Genomic DNA, 19,282 nt, shown 5'->3' with positions numbered 1-19,282 from the left:
AACCATCAGGAATTAACAGCTAAAGATACACATATTTTGGTTAGGAGTATCAGTTTTAGATGTGTCAAAAGAAAGACAATAGGCCCAAAATGGAGTCACTTATGCTAAGCCTCCTGTCACCAAACTAAGAGTTAATTACAGTTTTGGGCTCTCCCAGAAATGGAATCCTAAACCAGTCAATCAGGAATCACTGTGAGGTAAGCTGCCTGTTAGACCCCTGCTGTCTCCAAAGCAAGTGACCTTGTCACAACCAAGCTGCTTTTTTGCTAGTATAACTTCCTTGTCCTACGCCTTTCTGCTTGTGAAAGTCTTTCATTTTGTACACGTCTTCAGAGTGCCCTTCTATCTGCTAGATGGGATGCTGTCTGATTCATTAATCATTGAGTAAAGGCAATGAGATCTTTAGAATTTACTCAGTGGAATTTTGTTTTTTAACGGATGCAACATGTCAGAATTCTGAGAGGTCGAGCTGTTATATTACAAAAATTCATTTGTATTGTGTCTCTTATTCATATCATATCCTTTTTACATCATCTCAAGCTACCCTTATGGGTAAACAAAAATGAGAGATGAAAGGACTAAAAAAACGATAAATACAATACTAATCAACAAAAAAACTAAATCCCCCACCGTACCTCTAAAATTCCTGAAATCAAATAGAAATTTTAAAATGTACTACAACTTAAAAATCACAACAAAAAGTAAATGATAATAAAACCACAGTAATAAACATGTACCTCATTAACTATTTCCTAAAATAACATCATTACGTAGCCTTTAGAATGCCCATGAAAGAAAACTGAAGCAATTTTAAAATATATTTTGTTCCAAAGTATTTTTGCTGTTTTGTCTTGTGTTGATGTTGCTTCCCTCTGGAGAGGGAATATTTGGAGAGAGGTATAATATATGAAGCTGCAGAAGAATGCTTTGACTTCTATCATTGATTTGAAGAGCAACTGGGCTGAGAAAATTAGAAGGGTGACAAAAAGGGAGTTCACATCAACTGAATACTCACGATAGGACAAGCACTGTGCCAGGTAATTATTTAATTTAATCATTATATCAACTCTCGTTGAATTAAGTATCATTATTTCAACATGTAGATAAGGAAAGTTGCACTCAGAATGTCTTCTCTGAACAAAGGTTTTGGAGACATTAATTCATCCATTCAACTATTTTGAGTTACTGGCTGTGGGTCAGCCACTGTGCAAGACTCTAGGGATACAGTACTGAACAAGACAGACCTTTTACCCACGGGGACCATTTCTCCTTTAAATGAGTTTGGATCTCAAGTTCAAGATGAATTACATCCAAAGATAATGACAGGGCTACATGGTAAGACTACTGAACCACTTATAACGGGGAGAGAAATGTGGGTAACATTCCTCCAGGTTACTAAAAGGAAAGCATGACTATCAGGAGACCAAAAGAAGACACAGTGCTTTGTTCTGGTAATTAATATTAATTAGTCAATAGCGTACAAACTATTCAAGAACTAGAGTGTGCCAGGCATGTTTCAAGGCCACTTATGAGAATTCTATTATTTAATCCTTATGACCCCTCTATATATAGGGAAGTTCTATCATTAGCTCCAATTTCAGATGAGAAAACAAAGACACAGCGAGATGCTACAAAATAAGACAAGGTCACACACATCATAAAGTGTGGAATTATCATTGGAACCCAAGCTGTTTAAGGGAGAGTGCAGGCTCTTTACCACCGCATTCTGTATCTCATTATCTTATCAAAACACAGTTCTGACTTGGCTTACATAGATTTATATTGTAGTGGTGGCTGCAGTTGGTGAACAGCTTAACAACATTAAGCAAAAATTTAACCGCCAATGGACAATATCTGTGATAATTGAACCTGTTATAAATATTCGACTGAGGGACAGTGTCTCAGATTGAATGAATGGTCTCCTTTTTAAATAGACAAATATACCAAAAAAAAAGAAGAAGAAAAGAAAAGAAACTTTTTAATCACAAGAGCTTGAGATTTCTATTGGATTTCTCATTTCAAAAGTGGTTTTCCTTAACTTTGGGCTTTCCTGTAAGTTTCTTAAATTTATAGGAACTGAAAGCATCTGACATTTAATACAATGTACCATTTTTCTCCTAGATCAAAGAACTTAAACATTTCTTTAGGCACTTTAGCTAATAACTAACATTTACTAAGTTCCTGCTACATTCCAAGTACCAGAGTGCTTTATGTGAATTGAGTTCTTTAAATATTACAAGCACCCTCTAAACGAGATGCTATTGTAATCATCCCCATTTTACAGATGACAAAATAAGGTACAGAGAAGTTCCATAACTTGCCAAATGCCATACAGAGATCAACCAGCAGAACTTGGCATTTACCCAGTAACTTTGTCACTAGAGGCCTTCTAAACCATTATTTTATGCCAACAGCAGAGCTTTATAGCCAGAGCACAAATTAATACTAATCTTTATGTGAAAGGTTTAGCAAATAATCTTCCGAAGTTTCACATATTGCCCAACAGCCTATGTAGAACTTCGATTACACATTCTGAAATAGTTAAATCTGCTGGTCAACATAAAGCCAGCTAAAAGAAAATTTAAAAAGTTATCTCTGAGTTAAGGTAGAATAATCAAGCAACAACTGTTCCACCTACATTTCCCACAAGTATCTCTAAAGGTTTCTAAAATTATTTATTCTGAGAAACTACAAAAATGATTTTAATGTCTGTATGAGTGGAGAGGCAGTGAGCACAGATGTTGAGTTCTGAAGTCATGAATCCAAACTCTACCACTTATATATTAAGCAAATCCCTTTATCTAAGACAGCTATCTGCCTGAGAAATGGAGATAGTCACAGATGCTGAACTCACTGGGTTGATGGAATTGGCTAAGATAATAAATGTAGGGTGGTACATAGAAAACGTTGAAATATTATACATTCCTATTATTATTAATGATGAAATGCCACATTCTAAAGAGCACTGACTGTTTGAAATCTTCCATAACTGGGTCGCAAAGATCAGACTATAGACAGGCTATAAAATATCTTCACACAAGACTTTCAAAGTTGCTTATGTTCTACTGATGACCCTGGGGAGATCAGAGTCTCAGATATACAAGAAGCATGTTCTCCAACTCCTGTGTCCCTGAGTGTGCCAATCATGCCAGACACCACCACAAGGCCTAAAGATGGATCCTGGTTACAGCCCAGCTACCTCCCCTTTTCCAAGACGCGTATTTACACAGAGGGAAGGATCCAGAAGTGGCAGGAGAGGTGGTTACTGAGCTTAGTACATTATTAAGTGCAATGCTGTTAAGCTATTGTAACTTGTTTTCTGCTACTCATTAAAATAGGTTTTGGCTCTTTACATGGTACATATTTTATATCTGCACATTATACATACTCTATATTTGTACATAATTTGTAATACAAAGCTACTTAATGGTAGCTTTGCAATTATATTCGTTTGCATATCCTACCTCCATTTAAAAATTTTTATTTACCCTTAGAATATTACTTTCTCGCTTAGTGACATCAACCAACGAGATTAACTGTTTTATCTGGAGTCAGGCTGGAGTTTTAAAAGCTAAGAAGAGACACTGAAGTAAACACTGCTTCTCTATATAATGATAACATTGTTTGCTCTGCTGCCACAGAAGCAGCCTTGACTAAATAAGACACAAAATCCAGTCACTTGTGTTCATTTACTTTATCATGTGATGTCAGTGTCACAGAGCCGGCCAAGGCTGCTCTCCTTACATTCACACCTCATCTGCTCACATGTTTCATTCCTAAAAATGGTCTATAAAAATTTTTGAAAGCATTTTGCCTTTGTACAAAGAAGATATGTAACCAAAGAGACTGATTACAATTGTCAACCTAAGTTAGCTTCACATTTATTTCTCATTTCAAATAACAAAGAACTTTCTCCCCCTATCTAGTGGAATAGAGAAAAACATAAAATTTACTTTCTAGAACAAGAAATGGGGAAAATGGCACACAATGGTCAAAACTGGTAGCATACTGAAATACCATCATGAATTCAGTTTTAATGCCACCATAAATTATGGGCATCTCAGACCTCAAGGAGGAAGTGAAGAATTTAAATACACTTAAAGCTTTTGAATATACCTAATGGAGCATTAGAGTTCTAAACATTTTGAATTCATATTGTCATTTCCTTCTTTTTTTAAAATTTTTAAAACATTTTATGGAGTATAATTGCTTTACACTGGTGTGTTAGTTTCTGCTTTATAACAAAGTGACACAGCTATACATATACCTATATTCCCATATCTCCTCCCTCTTGCATCTCCCTCCCTCCCACCCTCCCTATTCCACCCCTCTAGGTGGTCACAAAGCCCCGAGCTGATCTCCCTGTGCTATGTGGCTGCTTCCCACTAGCTAGCTATTTTACATTTGGTAGTATTTATAAGTTCATGCCACTCTCTCACTTCATCCCAGCTTACCCTTCCCCTTCCCCGTGTCCTCAAGTACATTCTCTACATCTGCGTCTTTATTCCTGTCCTGCCCCTAGGTGCTTCACAAACTTTTTTTTTTTTTTTTAGATTCCATATATATGTGTTAGCATACGGTATTTGTTTTTCTCTTTCTGACTTACTTCACTCTGTATGACAAACCCTAGGTCCATCCACCTCACTGCAACTACTCAATTTTGTTTCTTTTTATGGCTGAGTAATATTCCATTGTATATATATATGCCACATCTTCTTTATCCATTCATCTGTCGATGGACACTTAGGTTGCTTCCATGTCCTGGCTTTGTAAACAGAGCTGCAATGAACACTGTGGTACATGACTCTCTTTGAATTATGGTTTTCTCAGGGTATATGCCCACTAATGGGAGAGCTGGGTCATATGGAAGTTCTAGTTTTAGTTTTTAAAGGAACCTCCATACTGTTCTCCATAGTGGCTGTATCAATTTACATTCCCACCAACAGTGCCACAGCCTTCCCTTTTCTCCACACCCTCACCAGCATTTACTGTGTGTAGATTTTTTGAAGATGGACATTCTGACTGGTGTGAGGTGATACCTCATTGTAGTTTTGATTAGCATTTCTATAATGATTAGTGATGTTGAGCATTCTTTCATGTGTTTGTTGGCAATCTGTATATATTCTTTGGAGAAATGTCTATTTAGGTCTTCTGCCCATTTTTGGACTGGTTGGTTGTTTTTTTGATACTGTGTTGCATGAGCTGGTTGTAAATTTTGGAGGTTAATCCTTTGTCAGTTGCTTCATTTGCAAATATTTTCTCCCATTCTGAGGGGTGTCTTTTCATCTTGTTTATGGTCTCCTTTGCTATGTAAAAGCTTTTAAGTTTCATTCGGTCCCATTTGTTTATTTTTGTTTTTATTTCCATTTCTCTAGGAGGTGGGTCAAAAAGGATCTTGCTGTGATTTATGTCATAGAGTGTTCTGCCTGTGTTTTCCTCTAAGAGTTTGATAGTTTCTGGCCTTACATTTAGGTCTTTAATCCATTTTGAGTTCATTTTTGTGTATGGCATTAGGGAGTGTTCTAATTTCATTCTTTTACATGTAGCTGCCCAGTTTTCCCAGCACCACTTACTGAAGAGGCTGTCTTTTTCTCCACTGTATATTCTTGCCTCCTTTATCAAAGATAAGGTGACCATATGTGTGTGGGTTTATCTCTGGGCTTTCTATCCTTTTCCATTGATCTATAATTCGGTTTTTGTGCCAGTACCATACTGTCTTGATTACTGTAGCTTTGTTAGTATAGTCTGAAGTCAGGGAGACTGATTCAACCAGCTCCATTTTTCTTTCTCAACATTGCTTTGGTTATTCGGGTTCTTTTGTGTTTCCATACAAATTGTGAATTTTTTTGTTCCAGTTCTGTGAAAAATGCCATTGGTAGTTTGATAGGGATTGCATTGAATCTGTAGATTGCTTTGGGTACTATAGTCATTTTCACAATGTTGATTCTTCCAATCCAAGAACATTGTATATCTCTCCATCTGTTTGTATCATCTTTAATTTCTTTCATCAGTGTCTTATAATTTTCTGCATGCAGGTCTTTTGTCTCCTTAGGTAGGTTTATTCCTAGATATTTTATTCTTTTTGTTGCAATGGTAAATGGGAGTGTTTTCTTGATTTCACTTTCAGATTTTTCATCATTAGTGTATAGAAATGCAAGAGATTTCTGTGCATTAATTTTGTATCCTGCTACTTTACCAAATTCATTGATTAGCTCTAGTAGTTTTCTGGTAGCATCTTTAGGATTCTCTATGTATAGTATCATGTCACCTGCAAACAGTGACAGCTTTATTTCTTCTTTTCCAATTTGGATTCCTTTTATTTCCTTTTCTTCTCTGATTGCTGTGGCTAAAACTTCCAAAACTATGTTGAAAAAGAGTGGTGAGAGTGGGCAACCTTGTCTTCTTCCTGATGTTAGTGGAAATGCTTTCAGTGTTTCACCATTGAGGATGATGTTGGCTGTGGGTTTGTCATATATGGCCTTTATTAGGTTGAGGAAAGTTCCCTCTATGCCTACTTTCTGCAGGGTTTTTATCATAAATGGGTGTTGAATTTTGTCGAAAGCTTTCTCTGCATCTATTGAGATGATCATATGGTTTTTCACCTTCAATTTTTTAATATGGTGTATCATGTTGATTGATTTGCGTATATTGAAGAATCCTTGCACTCCTGGAATAAACCCTACTTGATCATGGTGTATGAACCTTTTAATGTGCTGTTGGATTCTGTTTGCTAGTATTTTCTTGAGGATTTTTGCATCCATGTTCATCAGTGATATTGGCCTGTAGTTTTCTTTCTTTGTGACATTCTTGTCTGGTTTTGGTGTCAGGGTGATGGTGGCCTTGTAGAATGAGTTTGGGAGTGTTCCTCCCTCTGCTGTATTCTGGAAGAGTTTGAGAAGGATAGGTGTTAGCTCTTCTCTAAATGTTTGGTAGAATTCGCCTGTGAAGCCATCTGGTCCTGGGCTTTTGTTTGTTGGAAGATTTTTAATCACAGTTTCAATTTCAGTGCTTGTGATTGGTCTGTTCATATTTTCTATTACTTCCTGATTCAGTCTTGGAAGGTTGTGCATTTCTAAGAATTTGTCCATTTCTTCCAGGTTGTCCATTTTATTGGCATAGAGTTGCTTGTAGTAATCTCTCATGATCTTTTGTATTTCTGTAGTGTCAGTTGTTACTTCTCCTTTTTCTTCTAATTCTATTGATTTGAGTTTTCTCCCTTTTTTTCTTGATGAGTCTGGCTAATGGTTTATCAATTTTGTTTATCTTCTCAAAGAACCAGCTTTCAGTTTTATTGATCTTTGCTATTGTTTCCTTCATTTCTTTTTAATTTATTTCTGATCTGATCTTTATGATTTCTTTCCTTCTGCTAACTTTGGGGTTTTTTTGTTCTTCTTTCTCTAATTGCTTTAGGTGCAAGGTTAGGTTTTTTATTCGAGATGTTTCCTGTTTCTTAAGGTAGGATTGTATTGCTATAAACTTCCCTCTTAGAACTGCCTTTGCTGCATCCCATAGGTTTTGGGTCGTCGTGTCTCCATTGTCATTTCTTTCTAGGTATTTTTTTATTTCCTCTTTGATTTCATCAGTGATCACTTCGTTATTAAGTAGTGTATTGTTTAGCCTCCATGTGTTTGTATTTTTTACAGATTTTTTCCTGTAATTGATATCTAGTCTCATAGCATTGTGGTCAGAAAGGATACTTGATATGATTTCAATTTTCTTAAATTTTCCAAGACTTGATTTGTGACCCAAGATATGATCTATCCTGGAGAATGTTCTATGAGCACTTGAGAAGAAAGTGTATTCTGTTGTTTTTGGATGGAATGTCCTATAAATATCAATTAAGTCCATATTGTTTAATGTATCATTTAAAGCTTGTGTTTCCATATTTATTTTCATTTTGGATGATCTGTTCATTCGTGAAAGTGGGGTGTTAAAGTCCCCTACTGTAACTGTGTTACTGTTGATTCCCCCTTTTATGGCTGTTAGCATTTGCCTTATGTATTGAGGTGCTCCTATGTTGGGTGCATAAATATTTACAATTGTTATATCTTCTTGGATTGATCCCTTGCTCGTTATGTAGTGTCCTTCTTTGTCTCTTTTAATAGTCTTTATTTTAAAGTCTATTTTGTCTGACATAAGAATTGGTACTCCAGCTTTCTTTTGATTTCCATTTGCATGGAATATCTTTTTCCACCCCCTCAGTTAGATTGTCATTTCTTAAAGCATCATTTCTCTTGAACGTGCTCCCCCAACTTCCTATTAGATTTTCTGTGCTATAGAATTCCTTTCTATTTTTTAGCCTATCACCCCAAAATCAAGGTATTTGTTGAAACTTTTATTTTTTTATTTATTTCATTTACGTATTTTGGCTGCGTCAGGTCTTAGTTGCAGCACGCGGGATGTTGGTTGAGGCATCTTTAGTCATGGCATGTGGACTTCTTAGTCGCCGCATGCACGTGGGATCTAGTTCCCCGACCAGGGATCGAACCTGTGTCCCATGCATTGGGAGCAGGGTCTTACCCACTGGACCACCAGGAAAGTCCCTGTTGAAACTTTTAAAAGAGAAGCTATGTGAGTCTAATTGCCAAAATATGTGAGAAAAAGAAATTGCAATGAAAGTCCAATGCTATGTTACATTTCTTTTATGACTTTACTTTCTTACGATCCAAATTAAGTGCTAATGGCTGCGCTTTTTAAAGAGACTGTTATACAAAGATTACTTTTCCTTTTTAGTTCCAGTGGATAGTTGTATCTATCTAATACAGCCAAGAGGAAACATGGTGTAAGTATTATCTGAAATATTTCCAGGTTCCATTAGCAATTTAGTTATCGAGTCTTGTAGATTTCATTCCAATTCCTAGCATTCAGGCACCAGCACTGCACAGTTTTTATTTATTTTGGATTCTCTTAGGTAAGTGTCCTTTGCAAGTACAAAATAAGAAATGACAAACTCATTGCTATTATCGCCCATATTAAGGTAATATAGTGCCACTAACATCAAAATTACTTTCTAGTTATATAAAATGATCTCCATTCCCTATTTCTCATTTTTACCAATCTCTATAAAATCTCACATTTTGGAAATAAATAGAAAGACAAAAACAATTAATTGAGTTAAAGAAAGAGTCAAGAACTGAATGAAAATAGTGACAGACACTGTCAAATAATTTAATATGAAAGCTAGTTATAGGCACACAAAGAGCACAGGCATCCGCTAAAGCACCGTGTCCCAGACATTTGGATTCACAGATAAGTACAATTTCAAAAAATAAGTTGCAAACCAATACAAGGTTCTAAGTATCTTTTGTTTGTTTGCCAAGTAAAGATATTAAAACTAAAATTATCACTACTTTATCAACACTGGATCATGAAAGAAAAGTTAAAGAATATAATCTCTGAATAAACTAAAGAAATATATCATATAGTTTTGTAAAACACTAACTGTACCGTCTCTGTTTACTAAAAAATCAGTGAAAACTTTATCATAGACCAATTGATCTTTATTAATCACATACAGTAAGAGAAACCTAGCCTGACTGCAGGAAGGTTTGGCAACCACCCAAAAGGCAGTATATGTAAATTAGAAGGAAGTATGTATCAGAGCACAATGGTGTTGATTCTCCTACCCCCTCTCCCTTCCTGATAATGGCTCCATTGAGATCCACAAGAGGATCCATTAAGAATGTTTTCTGATAGAGGCAAACTGAAAGAGAGAGGAAGAAGAGAAGCAAATGAAAAGAATCAAAGGAAGAAAATGAGGTAGAACTGAAAACAAACGTCTAAGATACAGAATGAAGGTTGGTTCCCAAACTTTTGATTATTTTTAACTTCCAAATACAAATGATCATATCATGCAGGTATGAGAATAACAAATGAGATCAAGATGAACACCTATCCCTTCCACAAATTCAGGAACACTATTCAAGTATGCCTCCAGCACTGCTTCCTAGCATTCTTGCTATTTCCAGTATCCTGGCCAAGTATTCCACCATTCTTTCCACTTCATTCAAGGTGGTAACCCAGATTAAAGAACACGAATAACTAAAGTAGCTGTTTTTATTCCTATTAATATGAGGCACATATTTTACAAACTTCCCTACATTTTCCATTAAGACCTTTACAGGGCACTCTGTCTTTAGTATGTTTTCTTATTTTTTTCTTACTTAATTATTTCTTCTGGGAACAAGATATTTATGACAAAAGCAAAACAATCCACAAGTATAAAGTAAAGACTCTGATCAACAGTAATGATCCAATGTGTATGTATTTTTTGATATCTGGGAATCTAGTAATTTTCTTATGGGAACAACTTCATATTAATATGTTTCTGATCCCCACAGATGAGATACCTTTCAACTGTGAATCTCCTTAGCACTTGTTAGCCTGTATCCGGGTTCTAATATTTTATATTACAATCTCGTGATTTCTGTGCTTATCTTACCTCCATACTACATAAAAAACTACATGAGGGAACAGCCTAGTTCTTACTCATTTCTGCATCTCTGCTGATAGGTATTCATTGTATATATTTGAGTTGGATCTTTCTGCAAGACCCCTATTAAATGAAAGCCATTAAATTCCATTAGACAAAATCTTCTTAAGCAAGCACATTTTGCCCCATTACCACAGCATTAGAAGTTCTTACTCATTCCCCTGTCACTGCATAGCACTCTGTGAAGAAGCTAACACTAGACCCTCATTAAGTGTCCTGAACTACCTCGCAATTCCCTCATAGCGCTTTTTTTTTTTTTATGTGAGAGTACGTTCATTAATTTCTCAAGGCTTAGTTAGCTTCAAACTCAAAATAGTACTTCAAATACTGTGGACATCATATGAATCAAGGTTTTATGGCAACAGGACAAAACCAGATCTATTGCACAACTTAATCCAGTGGCTTTGATGGACCCCAAACGATTGTTCTTCACATGTCCTCATTCCTTCTAGCCCTGGGGGTAATTTTCAGAAACAATGCAAGTGTAAAGATTGAGCCACTTACATTCAAACGCAAGCCTAGGGTTTTATCTAGATAAACAGGTGTGGTATTTTCTGACAACATTTACAGAATAATGTTTGTAACAATGTAATTTCATTGTATGATAAACATCAATTTAGCATAAAAAACAAATTCAAACTTGTCACCATTTTCACCTTGTTTCAATTGAATTGGCCTTGTTCAGATAAGCAAGCCTATCTCTTACAAAAACAACAGTTTATAGATCAAGTGTGTGAAATTGGGTATGTGTGTGTGTAGAATTATACTGCCTACTCTCATAATTTTATACTGCCACACTGCACATATGGTTTCCAAGCTTACTTTATCTGAATCTTTCTGAATCTATTCTCCATGCTATTAAACTGAGCACATTCCACATCATTCAAAAGTAATTACATTTTTGTCTAGAGTGTAGGAGAATGCTCTTTCTAAACAATGAAATTCTCATTATTAGAACTGGCACAATAACCGTACTCGTGTTAACAACAGTATGCATTATACCATCACAATAACTTAGGCTAAGTTTGATGTACAAAGGTAACCAGAAATTTAAGAGCTTATAAAAACCACCATATAAAAATAGGAATCTTTACCATACTATAATTAAGGTCCTATTCTGTGACTTATTTTTAAATAACACATGCAGTTTTCTCTTTTCCTTCTTAAGTTTTCTGAACAGTACTTCACACATAAAATTACCCTAGTCAAACATCGAAAATGCATTACTAACAACTGTCAGATTGTAAGCAAAATTTATATAAAGGTTATTTCAAGACACAGCTATCATATAGCAATTAAAATTATATTGGGTAAATAAAGAATCCTAGGAGTTGACAGTGAGCCTGAGCAAGTAAAAGCCTCTCTCTGTCGTGTGCGCTGAATGAATTCTTGTCAGGGTTTAAGTGTTTAAGGTTGCATTTCATACACTGGAACCTTGCTATAATTTTATACTTGGTTCTCAGTTATATGTCCAGCTTCTATAGAAGATCAACTTAAAAAGACACCTTTTTCTCCTTCTGCTGGACTTTACAAAGAAACTGACTCACATTGAATGCTGCTTTATGATAACTATTGACCCTGTAGTGTTTAAACACATTAACATTAAGATACATCAACTTATTAAACCTAATCAATACATCATAGACCCAGAGTTCTTTAACAATTCCAGGAAAATCTTATCAATATAAGCAGTAATTGAGATAACAGAATATATTATAGCATCACATTTCCAAATCCACTGGATCTTTAAATGCTAAAAAAGTATCTGCAAACATAGTATTTATTTCATTTGAAATTCAGCTGTCTGTAGAGAGAACAACCCAAGTTATTTTTTAATATTGTATTCTTAAAATAAATAACTGTATGCTTTAAGAATCAATCTTGGGAAGCAGCCACTCTTCGGTTATACAAAACTGTTCACTCAACTCAAGAGGAACTTAAATCAAAAGAGAGTTTGGTTGAGATAAAAGAAAACATTTTATGGGGGAAAAAAATAAAACTGATTATTCAGTAACCACAGGTGGTCAAGACTTTCATTTCACATCACATTTGACACTAGAACAACCATCTAACCAGCAGAAGTAGCATGCAGCCAGACACAATGAGCACCAGCATGGCTACCGTAGAGTCCCCTGGCTGCCTCTCATGCTGCTACTTGATTTCTCTTCAGACTTACTCTGTTTCCTTCTGGTGCTCATAAATAATCACATTGACTGACATGAGGAAATGTTCTGGATAGTCTTCTGCATCATGAAATAAATCCATCTATATCAGAACTATCATTAAAGATGAGCCAGGGGGCTTCCCTGGTGGCTCAGTGGTTGAGAGTCTGCCTGCTGATGCAGGGGACACGGGTTCGTGTCCCGGTCCAGGAAGACCCCACATGCCGCGGAGCGGCTGGGCCCGTGAGCCACGGCCGCTGAGCCTGCGCGTCCGGAGCCTGTGCTCCGCAACGGGAGAGGCCACAACAGTGAGAGGCCCGCGTACAGCAAAAAAAAAAAAAAAAAAAAAAAAAGAGCCAGAAGAGCCAGAAATTATAGTGTCTCTTGCTTGTCTCTGAAACTCTGAAGTGACAGCCTCCAAACTCCTGTTAAAAAAAGAGGCAGAGGGGACAAGAAGGGTAGATTTGCCCTTCATAAACATAAAGCCCAGGACTGCATTTCCACTCAGGTCATAACCAGACTTGCCAACCTTGCCTTTTAGCTTTCTGAAGATTATATGGGAAGCAAATGTTGCTATCAATTGCTTGGCAAAATTATGAGAGCTTCAGAGAAGGCCCAACAGAAACAGTCTTTTTCATGTTTATAATTATGTGTCTCAATCTTATATTGATTAGAAATCTGATAGTATTTTATAATTATGACATTATTATAATTACATATATAATAGTTATATAATATATATAACTATATATGTTATAATTATAATTATCTGACAGTATTTATATGTGTATAATCTGCTTATGAAAGTTCATCTATAGTGCCTTCTGAACAGTGAGTATAGAAGGAACAGAAGGACTTGTAGTATTTACACCAGTTACAACTGTTTGGGGAGTTACTCTTAGTTAGCCACTTAGGTTATTTCTCCAAAATATTAAGGTAAAAAATACGACTTCAGAAAGGAAGAACTACATCTTTATCTGACCCAATTCCAAACCTTAACACTTGCATACCCTGAATATGAACACAGGACCCTAATTCCCCAAAATCTTTATATGGCAACAGTCATGAGGTGTACAGAACGTCTATCTCAGGAAATATTTTCTAACCTAAATTTTATACTGAAAGCATTTCTCTATAACTTCAAGTCAGCATTAAAGGGATTTCTCAAAAGTTTTACTTTGTCTCTAAACTACGTGGGCAATACAAAATGTAGACCTCTCAACACCTCTCTTTGGAGTATGAATGTCACACATAAACCAGCAATGAAATCTGGAAAGCTGTTTTTTTTCCCATAAATTGAACTCTATGATATAAAAACCATGAAATATTCTCTCTGTTTTCAAAGATATTGAATAGGAAAACAAATAGAGAATGTATTTTACTATTGAAAATAAAAGGACTTGTTATGTGAATACGACAATGGCCTAGTATCCAGAAAAAAATACAAAGAATGTGTTGAATAACAATTCTGTGAATGTATTCAATCATTTTGATAAATGGGTAAAATATATCTTAATCAGCTTAATAGCTGAATATATCATGACTATTGTAACATACTTTCTGCACAGTAGTAGATTCTACTTTAGTTCTAAAATTTCTAGAAAATCAGCATATTCACCATGAATGACATCTTAACAACTTTGTTCAAAACATATTTCCTACTTAATCATCCATATAAACTCTGCCATTTAATCAGTACTCATAAATTAAGTATCTATTGTATGCTAGGTATCAGAACTACAAATGTGTATGTGCGTGTGCATGACTGTGCCTTCAAGGAGAAATACAGTGCAGAAAGCCAGACATGTAAACACACAAATTATAATACAGACCACGAGAAAAGACATAAACAAGTACCATGGATAAAAGAATAATGCAGCAACCATTCTGCCTTGGGAAGTCAGTGAAAGCATCTAAAAAGAAGCAATTTTGAACTCAGTCTCGTGGTAGAAACACAATTCACCAGGACTGTAAAATATGAAAAAGAGTTTTCCAGCTAGAAAGAATATGTATGTGTCATTTGAGGCCACCTGGTATGTTTATGAACATATATGAAAATCTTTGCATGACTGAAGCACTGGGTCTATGGCGGGATGTGGCCAAAGAGGAGACAAAAGCCATATTTTGGCGCTGGTCTATATAGAGTTTCATGCTAAGATAGTTTTAGACTAAACCCTGTAGGCAACAAGGACATACACTAGTTTCCAAAGCGGGATAAATAATCCAACTCTTTTCTCAGGGAAATAAGTCTAGTGGAAGTTGAAAGGAAGACTGGAAAGAGGAGAGGCTGGAAGTTTGAGATCATAGAGGAGACTCTTCAACTGTTAGAGATGAAAAGCTGGTGGAATCAAGAAACTTTTGAGGCAGAAACAAATTTAGAAATCAATTAGATATATAGTAAGAGAAAATATCAGCGCTGATGTCACTAAAACTAAGTTAAATCATTTGTATCCCAAGTGTATTAACTTCAGGAACAGTAGATCTCAGTCTTTTTTGAGCTACAGATTTACTTGAGAATCTGGTGAAAACCAAAACCCTACTCACATGTGTGCACATACAGAATTCTCCAGTCATCTTCAGGAGATCCACAGACCAGAGTTAAGAACTTCTCTCCTAGATAAAGCTGCTTGAGGAAAGGAGTTGTGCCTTATGCAAATCTATTTCCATAGTGCACAACAAAAAACTTGGTACAAAGTAGGCAGTTCATAGGTTTCATTTAGTTAAACTGAATTCTCCATTACAAACCGAATGATTTCATTTCCACTAACACCCTGCATCACAGCATCCACTCATGCCAACTATAGTATGTAATTTAATATACTTTTCTCATACCCATCCTTGAGTATTTAAGATAATTGCTCCTTTATCTTTCTGGTATTCTTCTAGTAATAATTATTTATATTCACTCCTTTAAATGTGTGTGTTTCTGTTTATAACAGTAGTACACGAAAACCAAACCAAGAAGCACTCTTCATAGGGTACTCCCTGAAAGAAGGCAACGGTCAAAATATTGAGAGGGAAAAAGCATGAGAACTGATGCAATGTCAAACGGGGAATGCGACCTCTCTACCCTGTTGAGCTGCATACTACCATTTTCCCCCTTTCTTTTCCTAGTTTAACCTTTGTGAGAGGAGGCGAAGAAGTTATATCACTGCACGTAACTAACATGAATTCACAGTAGAGGGAAAAAAAGGAGGAATTATGGATTTAATTTACCAAATAAGAGATGATCAGAAAAATTAAATATGTGTGTACTCTTGTGAAGAGCTTATAATGTTTATAAGCATGGAATCCAAAGCCAGACTGCCTGGGTAAACCCTGGTTCTCCCACTTACTAGCTGTGATCTGGAGCAAACTATCTAACCTCACTGTGCCTCAGTTTCCTCCTCATCTGTAAAGTGGGATTAATGATAACACTTCATTGAATTATTGTGAAGGTTAAACGAGTAATATATGTCACGTGCTTGAAACAACACATCTGTAAAAGCGCTATATAAGTGTTAGTGAAAACATTATTTTCGGTAAGAAAATTTTGGCGCACAGTCAAAAATACCCAGAGAAATTCTGACCTGTGAGGCTTAAAATGTTGAATGGCAGTAGTTAAATCTAATGTGAATTATCAAAGAACAGTGTTTATTTCCCAGATATTAGAAGATAATCTGATTCTTCTTGCTGATTTAATTCCACATTGCATATGTAATGCAATGACATACACAAGTGGGCATATTTCAGGACCGAACATGTTTATGATGTGTAATAATTTCCTAGAGAAGGCCAAAAAAACAAACAAAACAAAAAAAACAAAGGATTTAACAGAATCAGAGCTGTTCTTAAAGGTATGAGGATGTGTGATGAAATATTTTTGTTGGTGTGATCTGGTTCAAATGAACAGCACTGACCTCCTTGAAGTAGAAGGGCCACAAAAAATGTGACATCCACCCAAGAAGCCATGTTGAAAAGGCGAGGGTGGCTTTACGGGCACCTAAGTGCCCTGCTACCTTGCTGGCATGCTGATTCTATGCATTTAAGTTCCAAAGAAGAACCTAAAGGCCTCATTTATTTGTTTGTGTGTCTACTGTTTAAGGTTCATCCAAAGATGCTATGCTGCCTTCTTCCCTCTCATCCATGAAACCACAGCTTCATAATCCTCTGCAGTGATCCAGACCCCAGGATGAAGGGCCAGATAAATTATCCTGAGCTCCAAATTCTAGAATAGGAGGTACCAGGGAATTACTGAATTATCAGAGCAACAGAGTGAATGAGACTGAGTTAAAAATTAGCGCAGTAACATTAGAAAAGTATTGTCTCTTTGAAACATATTCTTCTGTAATATTCCCAGTACTGTAAGAAACACTGGAATCCAATCTGGGCAAAGCAGAAATTGAAAAAGCACTGACTTATCATGGTGGAAATGTTCAAACTATGTTGCAGCTTTATCTGGAAAAATATTTTCCTAGAAATATTATGATACCTAACTTTCATGAGGACTAATTTTAAATGTGTTACTTTAACATTATTCTTATATTATGTTTTTCCCCTAATTAAGTTGGGAGTGCCTCAAAAGCAGAATTCTTGAAAAACAAAATCAAAACAAAACAAAACAAAAATAGCCTATTTATACTCCCTACTGGAATCAATTTACTTGTTACGAATTTTAAGATGTTAGGAGTGAATCTTGTGTATGGCTATTAAGTAGATGATAATTACAAAGCCTAGGACTGAAGCTAAACTACTAGAGGAGTAGACTGGTCACAAAGTGAGTGTAGGCACAATAGACCATGAGAAACCTACCATTGTATTGTGCTGAGAAGTGGGAGTCCTATGGCCACAAGTCTCTTGCGTCAGCAGAGAAACTGGCTGAAATTCCTCAGAGTGAGGCTTGTTGGGAAAACTCACATGCAAGGGAAGGTGAAAGGCTGGGAGCCCGTCACTCTCCTCTTCTTCCACTTTCTGTCTGCTTGTCACCATGGCTACCTCTCCATCTGCTTCCCCATACGGAGAGGCTGGTCGCTTGGAAGACATCCTGGAAGGAACAAAAGAGGAGAAAATAATGAAACCTCCACATAAATCCTTAATGCCGTTATTGTGTGGTTAGGGGCCATTGTAACAGAAATGCCTTTTTGTGCTGGCAGAGAGCAGGAAACCATCCAAATACCACTGCAAAGCACACGCAATCAGAAACAATGGCCAAGCAGGTAGCAACAGAACAGTGCTTGTTTGTTGTAAGAATAATACACTAATATAGCACTCTCTTGTATTCTGGCTTCTTAAACAAGAGAATTCACCTAAGAACACTGCATAATGAAAGACTGTTCCATTTTAAAGGAAAGAAAAATACCCATCTCATTTTACACTTTGATAGACCTTATTGAAGACAGGACATCTATGAATAGCAAATACTGTTGGCAGTTAAAAGAAGAGAAATAACTAAAATTTCTTTCATCAAAAAATAAAGTAAATGGATGGTTGCCATTATAATGATTTGCATTTTATTAAAAGTAAGATTATTATAAAATGTAGAAATATTTGTTATCAGCAAACCTCAGATCACAAAACAAAAAGTTTGATGTTTGTTTAAAGCTTATTAAGAACTGAATAAATTTTACAATCACTGTTAATTCTGAAACATTTGAGGATTTTTCTCTCTCACCTCCCCATCACCCAATTTTGGCATTTAGTTCTAATATAAAATTTGCAAGTAGTAAAAAAGGTAAGAATATAAAACTATTTCAGTTTTACTTCCACAGTTCCATGAAATATTTAGATGTGGATTCTCAGATTTATTTATTCCTTAGAATACCTAAGTAAAAGAAAAAAATCAAATAAGGAAGTTTTGTTTTGATGAGCTAATGCCTATAGGACAATGCACTTAGATAACTGAACAAAAATTAAATATTTTTTTGTACTTGAGTCTGGTTGAGAATGTTATCAGAGGTTAAAAAATAAGTGGCAAATATTTTTAGTTAAACATAAGAAATCCTTTTCTTTTCATTAAAAGTTTTACATAGAAGCAGTACAGAGTTAAAATTTTTTATTAAAAAAAAAAAAAAAACCTCTCTTGGATTTACAACTTGACCTGAACTTGAAAAAGCCCTAATTTTTGTTCAACAAACAAAGAGTGTTTACAGAATCATCCATTCGTACCCTAGACCAGTGGAATAGGAGGCAGGAAAGTTAACTGCCACATCGCTTCCTTCATATATATCACTGATTTTTAAACTTAAAATGTACTACCAGAAAAGGGGCCTCTAATCACCATTGAATAATACTGTTCTTAGTGTTAGACGTTTAAAAAGAAAAGTGTATTCAAGGGCTGAATATATTCTATGAAGATATAATAGCACAGTAGAAAGAAATAAAGGGAATTAAAATACTGATTCTGCTACTTACTACATGTGAGACTTACTTTAATCTCTATTTCAATTTACTCACCTTTAAAGTGAGATGTCATATCTACTTGTAATACTTTTTTGAGAAGGAACTGTTTCCATATGAAAAGTGACTTGTAGAGCACTTTGCTAGGAGTAGACACTCAGTAAACAATAGCTGGTGTTTATTTTACAAAATTTAAAACTACAGTGTGACCCACCCCCCTCAAAAACAGAGAAGACAAAAAAACCCGCCAAAA

General features: G+C 35.7%; 1 protein-coding gene across 7 annotated transcripts in view; it reads right to left on the bottom strand.

Annotated features, from left to right (window-relative positions):
- SOX5 (SRY-box transcription factor 5) overlaps window positions 1-19,282 on the bottom strand; it is a 991,328-nt gene that overhangs the window by 324,559 nt on the left and 647,487 nt on the right. For 6 of the 7 annotated variants that reach the window (XM_060306246.2, XM_060306247.2, XM_060306245.2 and 3 more), the window contains one exon: window positions 17,446-17,677. In XM_060306246.2, the coding sequence (XP_060162229.1) occupies window positions 17,446-17,676 (231 nt within the window). In that variant the 5' untranslated portion in view covers window position 17,677. The remainder of the gene's footprint in view (window positions 1-17,445; window positions 17,678-19,282) is intronic. The other variant, XM_030841271.3, reaches the window with a different exon arrangement.

This window comes from Globicephala melas, chromosome 10 (assembly GCF_963455315.2).
Source record: "Globicephala melas chromosome 10, mGloMel1.2, whole genome shotgun sequence".
NCBI lineage: Eukaryota > Metazoa > Chordata > Mammalia > Artiodactyla > Delphinidae > Globicephala > Globicephala melas.
Note: the sequence above shows the minus strand (reverse complement) of the source record. Positions and strands in the feature narration are given on the sequence as shown.